This window comes from Lygodium microphyllum, chromosome 27, assembly GCF_053477565.2.
Source record: "Lygodium microphyllum isolate KBCC chromosome 27, Lygodium_microphyllum_v1.1.10, whole genome shotgun sequence".
Lineage (NCBI taxonomy): Eukaryota > Viridiplantae > Streptophyta > Polypodiopsida > Schizaeales > Lygodiaceae > Lygodium > Lygodium microphyllum.
This window is the reverse complement of record NC_141161.1, coordinates 759,548-778,907: the sequence shown is the minus strand read 5'-3', so window position 1 is coordinate 778,907 and position 19,360 is coordinate 759,548. Positions and strand designations below refer to the sequence as shown.

The following is a 19,360-nucleotide window of genomic DNA, read 5'->3' as shown; positions in this document are numbered from 1 at the left end:
GTCTGTGGAGAAGATTGCTACATCATCTACACATTGTGTTTTACCAAGAAGCAAGGCCTTCCTTTGTCGTGTTTCCAAGTAGTTGAGTCTTCACTAGTTGCATTTCATGGATTATAGTCCTTAATCCCTACATTTTGCAAGCAACATCCTTCATACTACTATGTTTTGTTAGTTTGTCCCCTCCCTTGCTTGTGTTGATTGTTGACATTAGCAAATCTAGTGAAATAGCAACCAAGTGGCTCATTCTAGTAGTTGACATCATCCAGAAGGCCGCCCATAGTAGTAGCCTCTTTTCTTATGTTCTTTTTGTAGGTATTTTGAAGGATACAAATGATAGACAATATGATTGGTAGGTTTGTGTGGATCAAGAGGACACACAAATTAATATTTTCATAAGTTGTAGTGTAATCACAAACTTGTTCTCACTTTTTCATAATAGGGTAAGGGGCCGATAAAATAATGACCCTCGATTTAGTGACGATTTATTGTTGCACAACAATGTGAGTTAAATGACACTATCGCTTGTTTTTTTCCATGAAATTGATGATGTGTTATTTATAGATTGGAGGAAGGGGCATGTCAAACTACCATTAAAATGGTGTTGATTCATTTTTCTTGCAAGGCTCACTAGTGTCGCAATTCTCTGGTCATTTTTTGATACACGGAAATGCTACGAAATGTTGTTTCCATGCAAGTTGCTCATCAACTTCATCCAAAATTTTAATCGAGAGCAAGTTGCAAAGCCATGGCAACAAGTGAAATTTGTAAAGTCAATGGATTTGAAGAGATCGGAAGGGGGGCAGCCGTCATCAAACCGGTCCCTTTACCCTACAACTTGAAGATGCTCACCTTGAAAAAGAAAGAGGGAAAAAGTGACACGAAAATACTACGAAAAAGTCAGGAGTGAAGTGCACGCTCTAGCACCATAACATATACCAACCGAATGTAGCATCATCATCATATTCATATATGTATTATGAACATGCATTCGCGGCAAAAAGGGGGGCTGGGGCGTGAGGCAACCGCTTGCAAAAACTCGCTATAAAGAGAGCTATGGAGGTGGAGGATGACGATTATTCTGTTACAAGCAGCCCAATCGTGGAGGGGTATCAATTAGCTGAAGCCAGTGCTGTGGCCATTGATTCGCACCCGAGCTTAAAAAACTCGACAGAGTTCATGGCTACGGCAGGTGCTGATGGTTCTAGCATGAGCTGCCCAATGGCCGAGGAGCATCAGATAGGTGAAGCTACACTCGCTGCCAACTGCAAACCGACGATGGAGGTATTAACAGAGGAGAGGGTAGACAGGGGATCCATGTCCATGCAGGGACTGAAGCATGCCTTAAACACTCCGGCAGAGCTTCCTGTTGCACATGCCCTTGCGGTGTCTCAGGAATTGCAAGCTGTAGGGCCAGTTTTACGCGTAGGAGCGATTCCAGAAAATGCTAGTGGCTCATCGATTACACATGGAGATCACAAAGCTATGCTGGAGGATGAGGTGTCAATGGATGATAACAAAGATAGAACGCAAGTTGATATGTCAAAAGCAGAAGCACCATTAGAAACTTGCAACTTTTTATATGGTGAGTTTAACTTCTGCTTGCTTGTTGCCCCATGTCCTGATGCGGTGAAGGCATTGGTGCGTCTTCGGAATGGAACTGAAGCAGTTATGGATCTCTACAAGCGGAAGCTCCCAGATGGATCAAAGCAGTTCATGCCTAGTTACTCATTGTGGTGTTTCCAAAGTCCATTTCTGGATTCCACCTCACAGATCAGCATCACAGCTAACTTCTCCAATTTGGGAGCCTTTAAGGGGGGATTCTTTAAGTATCTCCATGGGAACAAGGCAAAGACAGAGACACAGAAGTATCGGCTACGTGTGAGGCAGCTGCAGGTTGAGGTGCTCAATAGAGACGTTCCTGCAGATGATATGCAGCTGGCGATTGCCACCATCCTAGTTCTGCTTAGTACTCCAACCACCATGTCTGACTGCTTTCAAAACTATTTCCACCATGCAACCAACGTAAGAAAGGTATCTCACACTGCTAAGTCCATCCAAAGAGATACATCTCAATGGTTAGTTTGGATAAAGCAAACGGTGATGAGGAATTGTGACACTTTTCACGACACAAAGGTAGCCCTGGCTGTAATCTACCAGTTTCATGTGCTTCACCATTTTCAGCAGGAACATATTTTCCGAGATTTCATTGTTGTACATTATGAGACACTACTCTATCACTTCCCCCAAGCTTGTTCCCTACTTGATTCAGCCTCTTTGCCACAGAAAGCTGTTGCCCAGCTGCAACGAGCTGCCCATGACATTGTCAGTATTACACCAGTTCAACAATGGAGCTCATATTTGGATGCGCTTTGCAAAGCAGATCCTTCTTACTGGTTTCTTGACTGGTGGGCTCAAAGTTCGCAATACAGCCTTGGTACAACGGACAAGAAGGAGTCTGAAAAGAATTACAGTAATGGTGTATCAAAGCTTTTAAGCTTTGCAAGCCAGTTTTCAGATGCGTCTTTCACACCTCTGGCAATAAAAGCTGCTATCCTAGCAGCTCCAACAGGCCAGAGTTTTTGCATATCCATGCGTGACCTCTATGGCAGCCATGTCTTGCCACAATGTGCCACAGATGAAGATGTGGAAGCATCTCTTACAACTGACTATGGTCGTTCCTTGATCCGCAAATTTGGAGAGCTAACAAAAATGGAGACTCCTCTAGTTATGGGTGGTTTGCTGCTGAAGGAGCTCAAAATTAGTGGCAGTCGTATGAATAGAGTCCTAAGGATTTTGATGTTAGATTTGCTCCAATGTCAAATTTTCACATGTCCTGTTAAAGACAGCAATTCAAGTGCTTGGCAAATCATGATCCGTATTCTCACATGTACTCATGCATTCACTGCTCCATTGTTAAGTGGAGAAATGACTTTCTTGTTTAATCTGGTCCATGCTGGTCATCTGGATTTGGCAGCACATGCTATCCTGAAACTTGTGAAGCAAGTAGAAGTTCTCCGTGAGGATCACAAAGTTGTGGAATTTCCCGTGGACCTTTTGAGGACCTGGCTGCAAAGAGAGTGTGCACGGGCTGCTAATAACATGACACCCTATGGAGTCTACAACAAGGTGATACAGCTATTTGGAAGCGGTCTACAATCTGCAGGATTTCTGTCAGACACCATATCTGAGGTTGCTCAGAGGACACTGCAACAACAATGTGATGCAAGGATGATCATTCAAGATGCAGGAAAAATGAGCCATTTTGATTGTGAAGTTCTGAGCTGCAAATATCATGCATTGGCTAAGGATGTTCTCTACAAATATTTGGAAGGAGATCGTGCGGGCCCTGGTGATGATAAACCCCTGGACTGGAAAGCCGAAGAGTTGCTCCAATGGCTTTGCACCAAGTCCAGTAATCGCATCACACTCAATGGATGGTATGACAATGTTAAAGACTCTGCCATTTTGTTCTTCTTTTCATACTCTATCCAATGAATCCTTGACGATGTGCTTTGTATGGTTGTCTAGGATACAAGAAGAGCTTTGCCTTGCTCTCATGGATGCCCTGTTGAACTTTAACATAGATATTACCATGTCCACCATTAAGTTGATCGAATCCAGGTTTATGATTCTGATTCTGCAAGTTGAAAATGTATCTCAAAGAGTGCAAGAACATGTCTACTATGCTTCTGCAACTGCAGCCTGGGCTGATTTTCACAAACAACTAAAAGAATGCAGCATTTCTGTGGAGATGCTTTCCAAAGTTATGGTTTGTCCCACAGCCTCCTTGGAGAAGGTTTGCAAAGTCCAAAGATCAGAGGCTCTGGCCTTGAAAGATGCTTTGAGGGCTGTCTCTGACTACAAGGATACTCAGTTGAAGGGATTTTGGATGTTGCTAGGTTGTGCAGATTTTGTTGGTCTGAATGAGGCTGCACGAGAGGAGGCTCAGTCATGGTTAGAAAAAAGAAGCAAAGAGTACAAGCATTTCACTTTAAGAGAGATCACTGAGCCTGATCATTGGCCGATTAAGTTTACTGTGCCATTTATGGAATCCATGCTAATCCTAGAGAGGTCTGTTGTTCTGAAAAACATAATGCGTGTGGAGACAATCCGAGCTCCTGCTGATGAGATCGAGGACAGCCCAGAGACTATGTGGGCAAGAGTAGCCACTATAATGAGAAAGTCTTTACAATGCTACCAAGAAGAATGGCAAAGATTGTCTGCATTGTTTTATCCAGTTCAAAATCTTAGTGTGTTGTTGGATGGGGTCTCTCAGGGTGAGATTGAGCAAGAAGTCAACCTAGCAAAGAAGTTCTTTAGTGTGCTTGGCGAAAATGCACAGTGGGATTTTGGAAGAACCTTGGTGGCACTGTGTGCTTGGCTAAATTTGCAGGAGAAAGCATCCTTGATACAATCACTGGTTATTGTCGAAAGTCTCTTTAGTATTGGAGAAGACAACATGAATTTTTCATTGAAAATATCAAGTTTGTGTAGTTCTTGCTCATCTGCCACTCTCAAAGAATTTCTAGAGCTCTACAATCAAAACATTGAGGTCATAGACTACTTCTCAACCACAGAAGGACTGGTCTTGAAGCAACTTGCAGAATCTGATCAGCTTATTAGCTTTTTGAAGGAGAATTCACATGTTGATCTTCGTGTATTAACTGATGCCATAGAGGAACAAGCTGAGGATGCCCTTGTTGACGAGGCAACTGTCTCTGACCTTATCCAATTGGAGAAGGTCCTCCGCCCTCTGCTGAAAAGTGCCAACCTTCCATTGGCAGATTTAAAGGCGGCACTAGAGGTGGAAATTCAGAGCTCTGATGCAGCAGCAGCTCAATTTACAGCCAAGTTGAGTTATTGCAACAAGAATATACAACGGATCAGGCAGTTTGTGGCCTCTCTTGCCGACCGATCTTCTGTATTAAGGGAGAACATGCATCAAATCATGCAGTCAGGGGTAGTAACCTTGGCCATCACAACCCAGTTTGATGAGTACATGTTTGATGTATGCACATTCTCACTTACGACAAAGGGGTTGCTTACAGATATGTCAAAGGAAAATTCAAGAAATCACTTCTCTTTATCAGATTTGAAGGATCTGAGAAGCCGGGCAAAAATGTTGTTAGGTAGGAGGATGACACATGATGTATCCACTGTACCAACAGAAGGAAGAGTATCAGCTGGAAGCAGTTCTGATACCATACAAGCACTGGGGGAGTTTGTTGAGCATGTCAATGCTGCTGAGAAGCTCTTTGAGCAGTTATGCACCATCCACTCATCTGGGCACCTATCTTTTGGCCGGTTTAACTGGTGTGGAAGTGGGTTGAAGTGCCTCCATGGCAAGGCAGAGTGGATGCATCGCCAGATAGCCAATTGGAATGCAGCTCTTGCAAGAGCACGAGCACAATACAAGTGTCTTAACTTCTTCAAAGGCATTGAATTACGTTTGATTTACCAATGTTTTGGCTCAAAGGAAAGTTCTACACAGATGCAGCTATGCTATGAGTTGCTGGAATGGGCCCAGCCTGGGTTGGAGAAAACATCAGTAGCAACCTTTTTGTCTCGCAAGGTGCAAGAGGCCTCTTGTATACCTGGTGCAGAGACGAGTGAAGCACAACTTTTTGATTGCTTGCAAAGCTTGGCAAGAGCTATAGGGAGCATCTTTGACAATGGTCAGCTCAGAGCTCTTGGCAGAAGAGCCCCCTTGATATCACCACCACCAACTTTGCACCATCAAGATTCAGTTCTTCTGGTATCAATTGAAGACCAGCACTGTGGATTGAATATGGTAGTGAGGATTTTCCAAACAAATGGTGGGCAGCTACGCATTAATGGGAACAATCTCCTCCTTTGCAACTCTAGGACAACTTGGGAAGAAATCCATCTTCTACTACTTCGGTGTTCAGATGGACGTGATGTAGATTCTCAGGTTTTGGTCATAGCTTTTATTGAGAGGTTGAACCTTGACTGCCAATTGCAGCTGATGGCCAAATTGCAGGAAGATTTGCTTTACCAGCAGCCATTGAAGCATGTACTTGCCCTTGTGTGTTGCGCAGGAAGCCAATGTCTTCAAGGAATTTCACATTACCTCAAAGTGCCCATTCAATTCACAAATGGGTTTGCAAATGAGAGCATACACGAGCATCTTCCACAAGAATGTGGACAGATGGAAGTGGTCACATCAGAACTGAGTGGCATGGGTAAGTCAACATATATTAGATCTCAAGGACCAAGCATCACACTTACTATTACTGGTAAAGTCTCTCAAGAATCCCTGATTTTGAGGTTAAAAGAGATGAGGATTACTTCACACGATGTACTCCACATAGACATCACAGCAGAGGAAGACCTTGAAACCCTGAATGCCCTTCTTTTTGAGCTTCTCATTTGTGGAGCTCTCAAGTCAAGCCATGCTGGTCTCTTTAGATTAGAGACCAGTAGGGTGTGTATTGAGCTTGCTAACACCCTTGGGAATCACCTAGAAGCCAGCCTCTCTGTCTGCTCCTGGCTACCCCGAAAGCATCTTACTTGGGAACTTGATTCCTTGTATGTTTCTGATGAACCTGAAAGTGATGAGCAAGTAGTTTGTGTGTATTTGGATGCATTGCAAACATGTAGGCTAGACAGGATGAATATCATCACATCTGGTACAGACAGGAATGTATCCCCACTGCCTGTTAGCCGATGCAGGGAACTGCTTAACTTTTACTTCATCAGCAGGTCAAGGCAAATGTCATTTTGTGTGTTGCATGGTTTCATCAAGATGCTTGCTTATCAGCTTCGAAAATTTGGTGAAGCTGATTTTTACAGTGTTGAAACAATATCTTGGATTCTAGGAGCTAATGATCCTGGAAATTTCCGGTCAACGCTGGTTGTTTCTTTGGTAGAGGCTGCAACGGAGCTGTCATTGAGGTCAGTGAAGCCATGGCTGCATGAAGAGCAGCAGCAAGTGGTCATAAAGCAAGACATGAGCACAAGCATGCATGATCGTATGGTTACTTTGCTGCGGTGGTCTGAAAGCAACCATGTTATGATATTCTTTGATGTGCACTGGGCCATCACTGTGCTGTATCGGGAACTAAGGCTTGTTCCTGAGTCGATCAAAACTATACTGTCAATCCAATTCCAAGTGATGGGCGCAGAGCTCCGGGACTACTCTGCCTTGTCTTCTCAAGAACTGTGGGAAATTCTTTGGCCCATCGTATGCAAGTATAAACCTGGGTTTCTTCCACAGTATGCTCTCACACCTGACAATTTTCTGAAAATGGCCCTGATCTCTCTTCGCATCAAAACCCGTGTCCCTGTGATCATAATGGGAGAAACTGGATGTGGAAAGACAAGCCTCTTGAGGGCTTTGGCAACTATCAGCAACACAAATTTCTCAAGCCTCACTCTACATGCAGGATCTTCCATACAAGATATAGAATCATTTCTTCTTAATGCCGAGGCTTGTGCTTCGTCTGAAAATACCGAGGTCAATTCTCTTGATTCATTCATGAGCTCTACTCTTCCTTGTGCAAGAAATGAAAGTGAAGTGCTGTGCTAACTTGTCTCTTAATGTCTCCTAGGTGTGGGCCTTCCTGGATGAGATTAATGCCTGCCATCATTTAGGGTTATTAAATGGAATTCTTTGCCATAATACCATCAATGGAAGATCACTATCCCGAAATCTTGTTGTCCTTGCTGCATGTAACCCTTATCGACTACAAGATCCTCAAAGCAAGACTGTTGGTCTGCAGTGCAGAAATTTTGGTGGATGGAACAAACAAGGATTAGCATACAAGGTCCAGCCTTTGCCTGAGGCCATGTTAGACTATGTGTGGGACTATGGCATCCTTAGTGAAAGTGATGAGCGAACATACATCAAAGCTATGATTGGTGAAAGAAGCGTGGACATTGTGGATCTTCTCAGTATCTCTCAAGACTTCATGAGGACCCACTTGGGTGTAGCCAGTGTGAGTTTAAGGGATATTGAACGATGGATATCTTTGTATGATTGGTTTCTGGATGATGTGAAGAAACGAAATAGGAAGTTTAGGTCAAAAGAAGTGCAGCAAAGAGCTAAAATATTGGCATGTTCACTGTGTTATCATTGCCGGCTTCCCGAGAAAGAGCTGAGAAGACGTTATAGAGAGATTTGTTGCAAGCAACTTTTTGACACATCTGAGACCCATATATTCAAACTGGGGAAAGCATATGAAGCCAAGTACCTTGCCATCTTAGAGGAAGAGGAGAGGGACATTATTAAACGCATGGAGATTCCTCCAGGAATTGCAATTAACTCTTCGTTACTCGAGAATGTGTTTGTTGTACTGATATGCCTCCTGAACTATATTCCTGTTTTTGTGGTGGGCAAGCCAGGATCAGGGAAAACGTTAGCTCTTCAGATCATTTACAGGTACTCTGTTGTCCCCTTTCATGGCGATGTTCTCCAATCAAATGCTATTTCACCTTCTAGCACCTTTTTGACTTGAAGGATATTTTAGTCTTGCATCATCAATGACTGACCCACCATGTTTGCAGCAATTTGCGTGGTACAGACTCAAAAGATGAGTACTTCCAAAACCTTCCGAGAATATTGCTTCTCTCTTACCAAGGGTCTCAGAACTCTACCTCGGAGGGAATTCTTAAGGTAGTAGTCAACTCGTGAATCCCTGCTCAAACTGTGAATTATACTGACTTGGTGTATGCCGTCTGTGCCTTACTCATCAATGCAGGTATTCAACAAGGCAAAGCGTTATGTTGAAAGCAATAGAGAAAGACATGTATTGGTAGTAGTAGTTCTTGATGAAGTTGGCCTTGCTGAGACATCCTCCCATAACCCCCTAAAGGTGATGCATGTGATGTTTGCCTACTTTAAGGTTGCATTACAAGGAGCCCATCTTGAGCAGATGATTGTGCATGTGAACAGGTGCTTCATCCTTTATTGGAACCTGATGAACGAGAAATAGCTGTTGTTGGTATAAGCAATTGGGCACTTGATGCTGCCAAAATGAATCGAGGGATACATCTTATGCAATCAGATCCTGAAGTGGAAGACCTAAATACAACTAGTCTTGCGATATTTGAGAGCTACAAGGGTAACAAAGGCAACTTGTTGAGAGAGAAGCTTCGTGGTCTGGCCACTGCGTACTACAAATACCATGCCCAACAAGCCACAGCTGATTTCCATGGCCTTCGTGATTTTTACTCTTTGATAAAGTCCCTTCGCTTCTGCAGCACACAGTTTTTTGAAGATCAGTTACTTCATGCTTTATGGAGAAATTTTGGTGGAAGATGTCTTGAGGACATGCAAAGCTTGTTGTCAGAAGTAGACGTCCTGACTAATTGCAATGGTTTGATGAGTCAGCCTCACCCTCCAGTCATTGAGCTGATCAAAAGCAACTTGGATGATTCTGAAGCCCGTCATCTGCTACTCATCACAAAAGTATGATTATCCTGTATCATTCATCAATACTTGCTATATGGTTGGACAGGTGCTCATCAGAACATTTTTCTGCAGGGAGATTCAGCATCAAGCATCCTGCAGCATATGCTTCAACAAGAAGAGGTTGTGGTGATCCGCGGCAGCACTTACAAGGATGACATGAATGAAGAATATTGCTACCTGATGCTCAGTGATATTATTCTTCATATGGAGATGGGAAGGTAGTTATTTGATCTGGCTTTCCATGTGTATTCTTTGGAGAATGCTAACCAAATATAGGGAGTATCCTCCAAAAGAATACACTCTTTCATTCATATGAGATTTCTTCAAAATTTACTATGGTGTATTCTTTTATACAATGCTGACCTGATCAAATATGGTGAGCATTCTCCACAAGAATAGAACAAGCTTGCTTATATGAACTTATCGACTCTTGCTTTCAGATGTATTCTTTTGGAGAATGCTGACCAAATATGGTCATCATTGTATGACATGCTTAATCAGCACTATACAGTTGTTGGAGGGCGCAGAAACTGCCGGATTGCACTTGGAGTTTATAGCAATCCAATGTGCTTTGTACATGATTCTTTTCGATGCATTGTTATTGTTGACGCCAACCAGATCCCCTCCATGGATCCCCCTTTTCTGAACCGATTCGAAAAGCAAATATTGACCTATGAGAGAATCTTGGGTGACTCGCAACGCAGAGCAGTAGAGATCATCACAACTTGGGTCCATGAGCTAGCTAGCAAGTCTCAGTACTCTGAGAACTACAGACAAAATGAAGAACGTCAAGAATGTAAGCTTTTCGCAGGCTATTATGAGGATAGTGTGCCATCCTTGGTCATGGTCCACTGGAAAAGGACAAATGAAAGCGATGATTCCATCAATGAGGCTCACATCTTACAAAAGTATGCCTTCAATATTGTCACAGTTCATTTCACGTGACATAGCAAAGAGAGAGCCAGTTCTAACTAATTTCATGTGCATAGCAAAGTGAGTGCCAGTTCTAACTAGCTTAATTTTTTTTCAGATGCAAGATTGACCTTTTACAAACGGCTTTTGTGGATGCAATTGCCCGAGCCCATTTGTTGGGGAACACGGACCCAGAGGTGAATTGCTGGACAGGTTCATTTCTCTCAATGCGCACAATTCAATGCCTGGAAGATTGTCTGAAAGAACGCGTATGCTCTATCAGCCTTCACATCCTCAGCATATACCTTCAATTTGAAACACACTGTTTTCTTTTCCAACTAAGATGCCATTGTAAATGGAAGCAGATTGCAGACATTGAGAACTGGACAGACAACATTGGATTGAAGCTCATAGTGACGACCTGCACTCCTCTTCAGTGGAGCATACAGAAAGACATGGAGAGACTAACAGTGGATTTGGATATGAAGGTACTGAAATGGGCCTAATTGATAAATCGTTGGCAGTCGTACTGCTTGTATTTGCTTATATCATCAATCTATTGCAGGTGCATTGCATGCGACTAGGGGATTTTACTAGTGAGAAGCAACTGCAAGTGCACATCCAAAAGTTTTGGAGTGAAAACCAGTTGGACATCCTTGTACTTCAAGCTGGAGATGTTGAGGACCAAGATCACATCTCCCTGGCTAAGTTCCACATAGACAAGGCTAGAAGAAGTACAAATTATCAGGGCGGCACTGTTGGAAAACATGTTATCCTTATTCTACATGTACAGCAAGGCATGGCAAGAAAGTCCAGCTTCAGTTTCTTGTGTGGTTGGAAACAGCTCACAATACATCGGCTTCAGCGAGAGCTGATTGACATCAGGTACCTTATTGTCAATTGCAAGCATATAGGCTTAGCACACCATGGCTTGAACTCACTTTGTGTGTAATGCACATGTGTGTGTGTGCTCCCAATGCAATTGTGTGCGTGTACATGCAGGGTCTTTTTGGAGCAACCTGTAGCAAGAATCTTGGAGCATGAGAACATGCCCATTCGCTGCATAATGACCAGGGCGCTGACATGGAGTTTCCTCTGCATCCAATACCATGATGAGAATGTTCCTATATCATATCCACAAGAGATGGTACAAAGCATCTGCAAGGATGAGTCACTTTTTGCTTGCTTGAAGCAACGAGCACTGTTGTCGGTCTTATCGAAGATTGAAAACTTGTGGCAGCTAGCTGTCCTCAATAACCAAAAGCTTCTATCAACTTCAGCGAGTGTTCATGATGCTTTTGTGCATTTCTTGGAAGAGCGGTTTCGTGAAGCTGTAGCTAGGCTTGTTTATCTTCTGGAGAGAACATCCTCTTTAAAGTCATACTTTTCTTATGATGATGAAAGACAGCATACCTGGAGACAGCTCGTACTCAGGCCTGATGTTCTGGACTGTGACATGGCACCTGCTCCTTGTTATCCTGAGGGTTACAAAGTACAGAGACCAATGGAGTTGGAACTTCCTTTTAGTTCTCTCTATGCAGCTCACATAAATAGAACTTTTAAGCAGCCTTTTCTAGAAGCCATTCCTCCCAAGAAGAGTCTGGGCAAGACAAACCACAATGGTGCCATTGCTAAGCCATCTGACATGTGCATTCACAGAGAGGTGGATGTGTCTCTCAGCCCAGTTCTTGCTATAATTAGCACCCACATCCATGTTGATCTTGATGCATACATAGTTGATTTTTCAAAGATATACACTGACGAGGTCTTTGGGGATAACAATGCTGGTCACTTCCTGGCTTTTGAGTGGGTTTTAAGGGAGGGCTTGGAAACAGGCATCAGCCATCCTTCTGATCTTCATACTCTCTGCTGGAATCAAGAAGAGGAGCTCAAAGCACAGGTTTTGTTGGTCTCACTGTGCTTCTCATCAGCAAAGATACTTGAAGAAATCAATGCATTGAAGGCAGGACGATCTCCAAACAGAAGTTTCAAGAAGGACCTTGCTTTGAGGTGTTGCTCAAGCCTAATGCCAACAGAAACCCTGCTACAGGAAGTTGGAGGATTGGGTGCCTGGATATGCAAGGCAAATGCTTTATTGAGCTTCCTATCCCCATTTGGAAGTGCAGGTGCACTCTTTATGTTGCAAATGCTGTGCAATCTAGCTGTCTTTGTGATTCTGCCATTGCAGATGAACACTGACAAGCTGAATTCACTCGCCACTTGGTTTCAGGAGAAACCGATTGAGGTAGGCCTACCGAGAATAATAAAGAAGATAGTGAAATCTTTTCCTAGAGTGAGGAAGCTTGGAGACGAGCAAGAACGCAAATGCTGGGTTGACTTCTTGTGCTCTGTGCTAAAGAAGTATCCTGAGGTTGAAAGTCTTCCGAAAGAAGATTTGCGGGAAATCTTAAGGATAATGATGACCTCTCCAAGCCCATCTTGCATGGTCGGTCCTGTAATGTTCAAGCTCTTGAGCTGCTGCTGCTTATCAGAAGCCAAGGCAGCTCCAAAGAACAGGACAGTTTTTCTAGATCTGCTCTCAAATACAGACGAGGTCCTGCTTGTTGAGGAATGGGACGAGGAAGTGAGCACTTTGTGTGGCATTGCCCTTTGTGACCAATTGTATCATAACTTGCGAGACACAATAAAGCCCATGCTTTTGGGCGCTCAGCATGCAGAAGATTGGGATGGTGCAGCATTTGATGAATGCTTTTGTATGGCTTTGCAATTCTGCGAAGGTGGTACAGCGCTTTCACCAAGGAAAATTGTGGTGTTAGCGTTTGTGAAAAGTTTTCTTTACTCAGCAGCTTCTCTTCTTTATCAAGCTTACACTGAAGTAGTCAAATACAATGGGAAGCATCAATTCAGGCTGATATACTTGCCAACCTCCGTTTGCATTTTGTCCAATATCCCTCCAATTCTCAGACAATCGATTCAAGTGTTTTTCATGAAAGTCTTGCACTGGGATTTTGGGCAATCTGCAAGTGACATTGCTGATTTACTTGCCTTCTGTGATACTGTCACGCAATTTTCCACCTTTTCATGCTTGCTAGATCATCAACTTGTGAGGAATGTCCGGAATCGACTGGGATTCAACCCATTTATATGCTCTTCAAGTGCCTACATTTCGGCAGAGTTGGCATTGAAGAAGCTGGTATTGGGGGAGACAAGTGAAGTGAAGCTTTTCCTTGAAAATGCAGATCAAGAGGAGCAGACAGCATTCATGGCTGCCATTGCATGCAACTTCTTTGTAATTAAGTCTGGTAGCAAACTGTCCAATGAAGAACAGTGTGCAATAACATGGTTGGGAGATGTATTAGCCAAGTTGAGCAACTGGGATGCTCTACTACAGCAGAGTGTGAGGCATGTCTTGACAGATGAGCTTGGTGGTATTTGGCACCAGTGTGTGGATCTATCCACCAACGATTTACAATTCCGATGCCTAGCCTTAGATATTTTGGTGAGAGTTGCAGCTTTGCCAGTGGGATCACCTCTTCGAGGCTACAGTTTGTTGGATCCCTTGCATTTTGATGGGGCCTATGTGCTATCCATGCCAGATAGTTTTCTTCAAGGTGTTGCTGGAATTGGTCCCTATGGAGAATATGCTTGTGAATGTGGATACGGCTACATTATTGGTGACTGCACCCAGCCAAATGAAGTCGGTACCTGCCCCAGATGCAAAAAGAGCATTGGTGGGACTAGTCATACTCTTATACACGGTAACACAGTCGTAAGAACAAATTCAGGTGAGTAGCCGTCTCTCTTCCCTATAACTTTTTTTTTTTGGGTTTTGGGTTGGTGGGGTTCCAAAGCACGTGAAGTGATTGTTGTCTTACACATGCCTGCAGAAAAGTTCATAGGGGGCTCTGTTGCAGCCAAGGATACATTCACTATCCGTTTACAGCCAAAGAGTTACCGGTTACTGCGTGTCTTGGTCAACCACTGCTTCCTTATAGGTGTGACCATTGTAAGAGATCGAACAGTACAATTGGCTACCTTTCTCGAGCTTCCACATGATTGGTGCAATGTAGTGCAGGCATTGACGAGGTCTATAGAAGCTGATATGCTAATTCTTGACAACTTGCTTGCTTGCCAACGTGAAAAGACATACCAATACATCCATGCCATTCTACAATTCCTTTCACATTCTGCATGCCAAGGACCGCTACAGACTGTGTCTGACAGAGATCAATGGGAACTAGCTTTTGAGAAATTGATCGAGAGCCTACCAATCAACAGAGTAGTTTCTGAATACCTTAGTTCAAAAGGAACAGATGGGCTGAACAGTCTGCTTCAGGAAAGAAGTCCTTGCCCTCCAACTTCACTCCAAGGTTTTTTGAGAATTACGAGGGTACCTAGCTTCTTTCACTACGGAACCATGTTTCTACAAGGGAAATCAAAAACAGTCCAGTACCCCTGTATAACTGCTGTGCTGGTTCATACCGCAAATTTGTGCAGCTTGTCTTTCCTGTTTCCAATAGTTGAGTTCAGTGCAAGCCTCCACAAGCTGTTGAGTCACAAGATAACACGGCATGCTGCAGCTACAATGACCATACAAGAGATTCTGCGAGGAGAAAGGTATGATCATTTCATCTACCATTCAGTGCCATGTTCCAATGTGACTGGTGCTTTCTAATCAGATTCTGTATATGTACAGCCATGACATGAAAAGAAGATATGACAAATTTGAGGCTTGTTGGAACTCTGTAAGGCATGATGTAGAGGGATATGAATGCCGGCAATTCCATGAGCCAGTCCCTGAGATGCACATGGAGCAACCAGTGGCACTATGCCTCCTTGAAAGGAAAGATCAGGGTATCTATCTCACTGCTATTCTGGAGTTGCTCAGGACTCGTCAGAACACCTTCTTAGAGGATGTGACAAAGGGCTTTCTTGAATCTGGATCGACAAAACTTAAGCTCTCTGATGCAATGGAGCTTGAATGCATGCCTTCCAAGCGCGTCCAATTCTGCAAGGTGGTCATTTTCCTTTTGTTCAGGAAAGTCTCAGCAATTTACAAGCACTAATGTTCAGCACTTTTAACAGGCTGAACACATTATCAACTTTGAAGAGGCATGGGCAGATACTCTGGTTAGTGAGCTGGGCATGTGCAGTCCAGTGTATGGAAACGGCACCCTAGTGCACTATGACGAATACCATATTGAGCTGGAGATGTACAGCAAGTTGGTTCAAGGGAAGGCAAAGCTTGAGGGAGTATGAACCGAAGCTCCTGCCTCACCTTATGCAAAACATAGCTTCCTTGTGTAAATAATCTGTACTTGTTAAGGATCATATTGCGGCTATGCATACTGAGCTCTGTGCAAAATTTTGCAGAAATATATTGAATTTCCGTTTCAGCAAGAATCCTTTCAAAGGCATGCAACTCTTGTGTCAGACGTGGTGGAACTGGTGGCCCAGCAGCCAATGCATTTGGAAAAACTGAATAACATAAGAAGAGAGCTTGGTGCTGAAGGATTGGGGGACTGGCAGCTGCTGACAATTCTTGAGCTTTGCCTGGGGTCTCTGAGGAGGACAAATGCTGAACCTGGGGAGCTTCTAAGGGAGTACTGCAGCAGATGGCTGGGTAGAGAGAGCCAATCAATTCTCAGCAAAGCAATGTTTGATGAGGTCCGGGTGGAGCATGTAGTAAGCTTGTACGAGGGGCTGGAGGAGGCAGGGAGTGTAGCTGTGGAGGACTTGGTAACAGCTAGGTATAGGCAAGATTTGGATGCCGAACTGGCAGCAGACTTGGAAAAGTGTGTGATGGTGAAGAAGCAGCCGGGCTGGGGTAGGAGGATGGATGGGGAGCCCAGTAGCAGCAGGGAGAAGTTGGGTGCTGAAGCATTCAGGGATGTGTTGAGGAGGTTCATGTTCAGGTTTGTTCTTCCTTTTAGATTCTATGGTTGGGTGTGAACAGTAAGGCCTCTGTCATTCAGGATAACTTCCAGGTGATTTAACGTCAGAGGTTCAAATAAAGATCATGTACATCATCTTTTACGACTCTCCTCTCCTTCTCTTACTCTCTCATGAACTTCGTAACGGAACGATCTCCCTCACACATTCAATTTAATCTACAAACAACTACACATTCACACATGTTTCCATTCACCCCTTCAAACACAGACGTTTGAGAAAATGCTCTCTCCTGTGTGGGTTATAGACATGTAGGATTCGCAGAGCTTTGAGGATACGGTCAGAACTAGTCTTATGGGACAAACTGTTTCCGCGTCCAATATTGATATTTGTCATTTGGCAAGAGAGATGTCTGATGGACGGCACTTGTGTGTGTCTAGTTGACAGTCGGACATTGATAAATGCGAATGTATTGCCATGTTTCAGGTATTTGACAGCAGACACGTTCAATGCGAATGAGGAGCTCGCGCTGTACCTCACAGACTCGAGGCTGGTGCAATGGCCAACTGAGGATGTGGAGGAACAGGATCTCCAGGAGATCTTCCCGCGCAGCTTCCGGCTCGCGCACGCACGTGCTATCTACATGGTTCTCAAACGGGTAAAATCTTCTTCCTGTCTCAAGAATACAATGGCGGATGCTCTGTTTTCCTAATCTCGTCTGGCTCGCTGCTTGTGTGTTTTCATTCTCAGATGTGCAGCTGACTCTCCTTCGCGCGTTCCGAGCAATAACTGAACCCCAGAATCGAGTCTTTACGTGCTCATCGTGTGTACTTTACTTTCTCACGCAAATGTATATCAATCATATCCTCCGGAGAGTAGTTGCAACTTGCTTGCTTGGATCACCAGGCAGCGCGATCAAAAATCCCCGCACCCCGCAAAAGTCGATTATTGAAAGCCTTGTTCTGTGGTACTTACTAAAGTTATTAGTCAAAGAATAACTACATGTGTGGCAAGACTCTTACGAATAGAGAAGAGAGCACTATCCCCATATCCCCATATCCCCATATACACTAGGTTTACAGGGCGATAATGTGACTACCCCACAAGGTTTGCCATTTTTAGTTGTAAGGTCGAGGAACCAAAGCCATGGCACAGCCTCTATAACAATAGCTTTTAATATGCGAGTAGGGTAAAGCTAAATTTTCATTGTGCATGAACGCTGGGCCACTTTGTGGTAGCTTCGTACTATTGCTTGAAATTGCATAGCGAGGGAAGCGAAGCTAACATGGCAATGTCACTTCCAACTCTTCCCCTTTCGAGCATATTAGGAATCTCTCTTCCTTCTTTTCTTTCCTCTTTTCTCCCTCTCTCTTGCCCCTCCTCTACCCTCTCTCTCAGTATATTTCTCATTAATTATACCTAGATGCAATTACTATTCATTAACATTCTATTTTAGAGTTAGATACATAAAGCCATGAAAAAACAAAATACCACAGTAGAGAACATGATGTATCAAACAACATTGGTATCTCATAGTATTCACATGGCCACTCTTATTCAAGGTCCTCTCTTTCTTACACTTAAAATATCTTGACAACTAATTTAAGAGAATATCTTTTGCTTTTGTGATGTAGAGCTTTAATGATAATAGTATATGTTAGAATATAACTCACTAATTGATGCACAAAATGATGCCATGCCTTTCTCTCTCAATCATTGTACATTGTCTCATATCAGGACCTACAAATACATCAATGTGTAGAGCTTGTCTAAAATTCTTCATCAAAGTAGAGAGGTAATAAATCTGTTATATATACAAACGAGTCTTGGATATTGGAGGAGGATACAACATTACATTGCAACATTAAGTCGAGGAAACATAAAAATAGTATAGTAATGTAATTAATGGATTTCAATTAAAATGAAGGTAATAAATTTGTTATATATGCAAATGAGTCGGATATTGGAGGATACAACATTATATCGCAACATTAAGTAAAGGAAACATAAAAATAGTATAGTAATGTAATTAATGGATTTTAATTAAAATGTATATCTTATGGATGGTCTGCAAAATTTTCATCCGTGCATATTATGGTGTAGAGGAGTTGATTGGCATCCTCCTTTGGATGATGCTATCATGGGTCCATGTCGTCAATAGAGTATTTTTTATAAGTCTGATATCCAGGAGTTGCATGTTAAGGTGTTTCAACACATTGTTGATAATCCCTTGCTTACTAAGGAGTTCTTTCAAAAGCTTAAATTCCGTCGTTCTATTTATCCTCATGATCTTATTTCTTATTCCCTCATTATTGCTTGCCTTTTTTATTATATTCATCTTTTTACTACTAATTTTGAATATATTCCTCTTTTATTTTTACCCTTGTTTTATTCCCTCATATTTTAGTTTTTACTATGTGCCCTTTTATTATTGTTTTTACTACCTCATCTCCTCCTATAGATCATTCTCTTGATGCTCCTCCTATTTCTTCAATCTTTTGATTAGAATCACTTAAAGCCTTTTTAGTAGTGTCTCCTCAATTTTCAACATCATGATCCTTACACTTTTCATCTTTCTATGATCTATCATATCCATCTGCTCAATGTTCTATTCTTATTCCTATTCCACCTCTTATGGAATATTTCAATCTTTCATCTAAGTATGCATTGGATACTCTTGGATTTGATAACGACATCCTCCGTCAATGGCAGTAGACTTTACATGATTTTGTGACATGACTTGTATTTAATTGGCCTCTCATTCTTGGGTCCTATGAGACTTCTTTAGCATGTTCAAACTCCTATCTTCAATTTTCTCATGTGCATGCTCAGTTCGAGGATACTTCTACAAGCCTTGCTACATATTTATGTTGATATCTTGTATTCGTGCATCAATTGTCCAATCTAAACACTTGGAAGACCATTCCAAATTTGACAATAAATCCTAACGAGGATGTGACTTTTTCTTAGATCGATGTGCTATACTACTTTGCATAGGCATTTCCTACCAAATTCATTATCTTACTAGAAAGGATGTGCTATCTTCAACATGTATCTCTCCATTTTGTGGATGCAAGCAAAACCCTAGAACTTCTCAAGCTTAGCATGAATTTTGAGAAGAAATTTCTTCATCCTACATAGTAGTGGTGTGGTTTTTGGATG

General features: G+C 42.7%; 1 protein-coding gene across 1 annotated transcript; it reads left to right on the top strand.

Annotated features, from left to right (window-relative positions):
• The first annotated feature begins 1,019 nt into the window (after positions 1-1,019).
• On the top strand, positions 1,020-18,475 carry LOC148011993 (uncharacterized). The gene is made up of 18 exons (XM_087668707.1): positions 1,020-3,437; positions 3,529-7,477; positions 7,572-8,401; positions 8,527-8,635; positions 8,721-8,834; positions 8,915-9,430; positions 9,506-9,651; positions 9,874-10,341; positions 10,464-10,614; positions 10,711-10,833; positions 10,911-11,230; positions 11,348-14,091; positions 14,194-14,923; positions 15,003-15,321; positions 15,392-15,559; positions 15,680-16,221; positions 16,685-16,856; positions 16,949-18,475. The coding sequence occupies exons 1-18, from the start codon at positions 1,054-1,056 to the stop codon at positions 16,958-16,960; spliced, it is 13,797 nt and encodes a 4,598-aa protein (XP_087524833.1). The 5' UTR covers positions 1,020-1,053; the 3' UTR covers positions 16,961-18,475.
• The last annotated feature ends 885 nt before the right edge of the window (positions 18,476-19,360 follow it).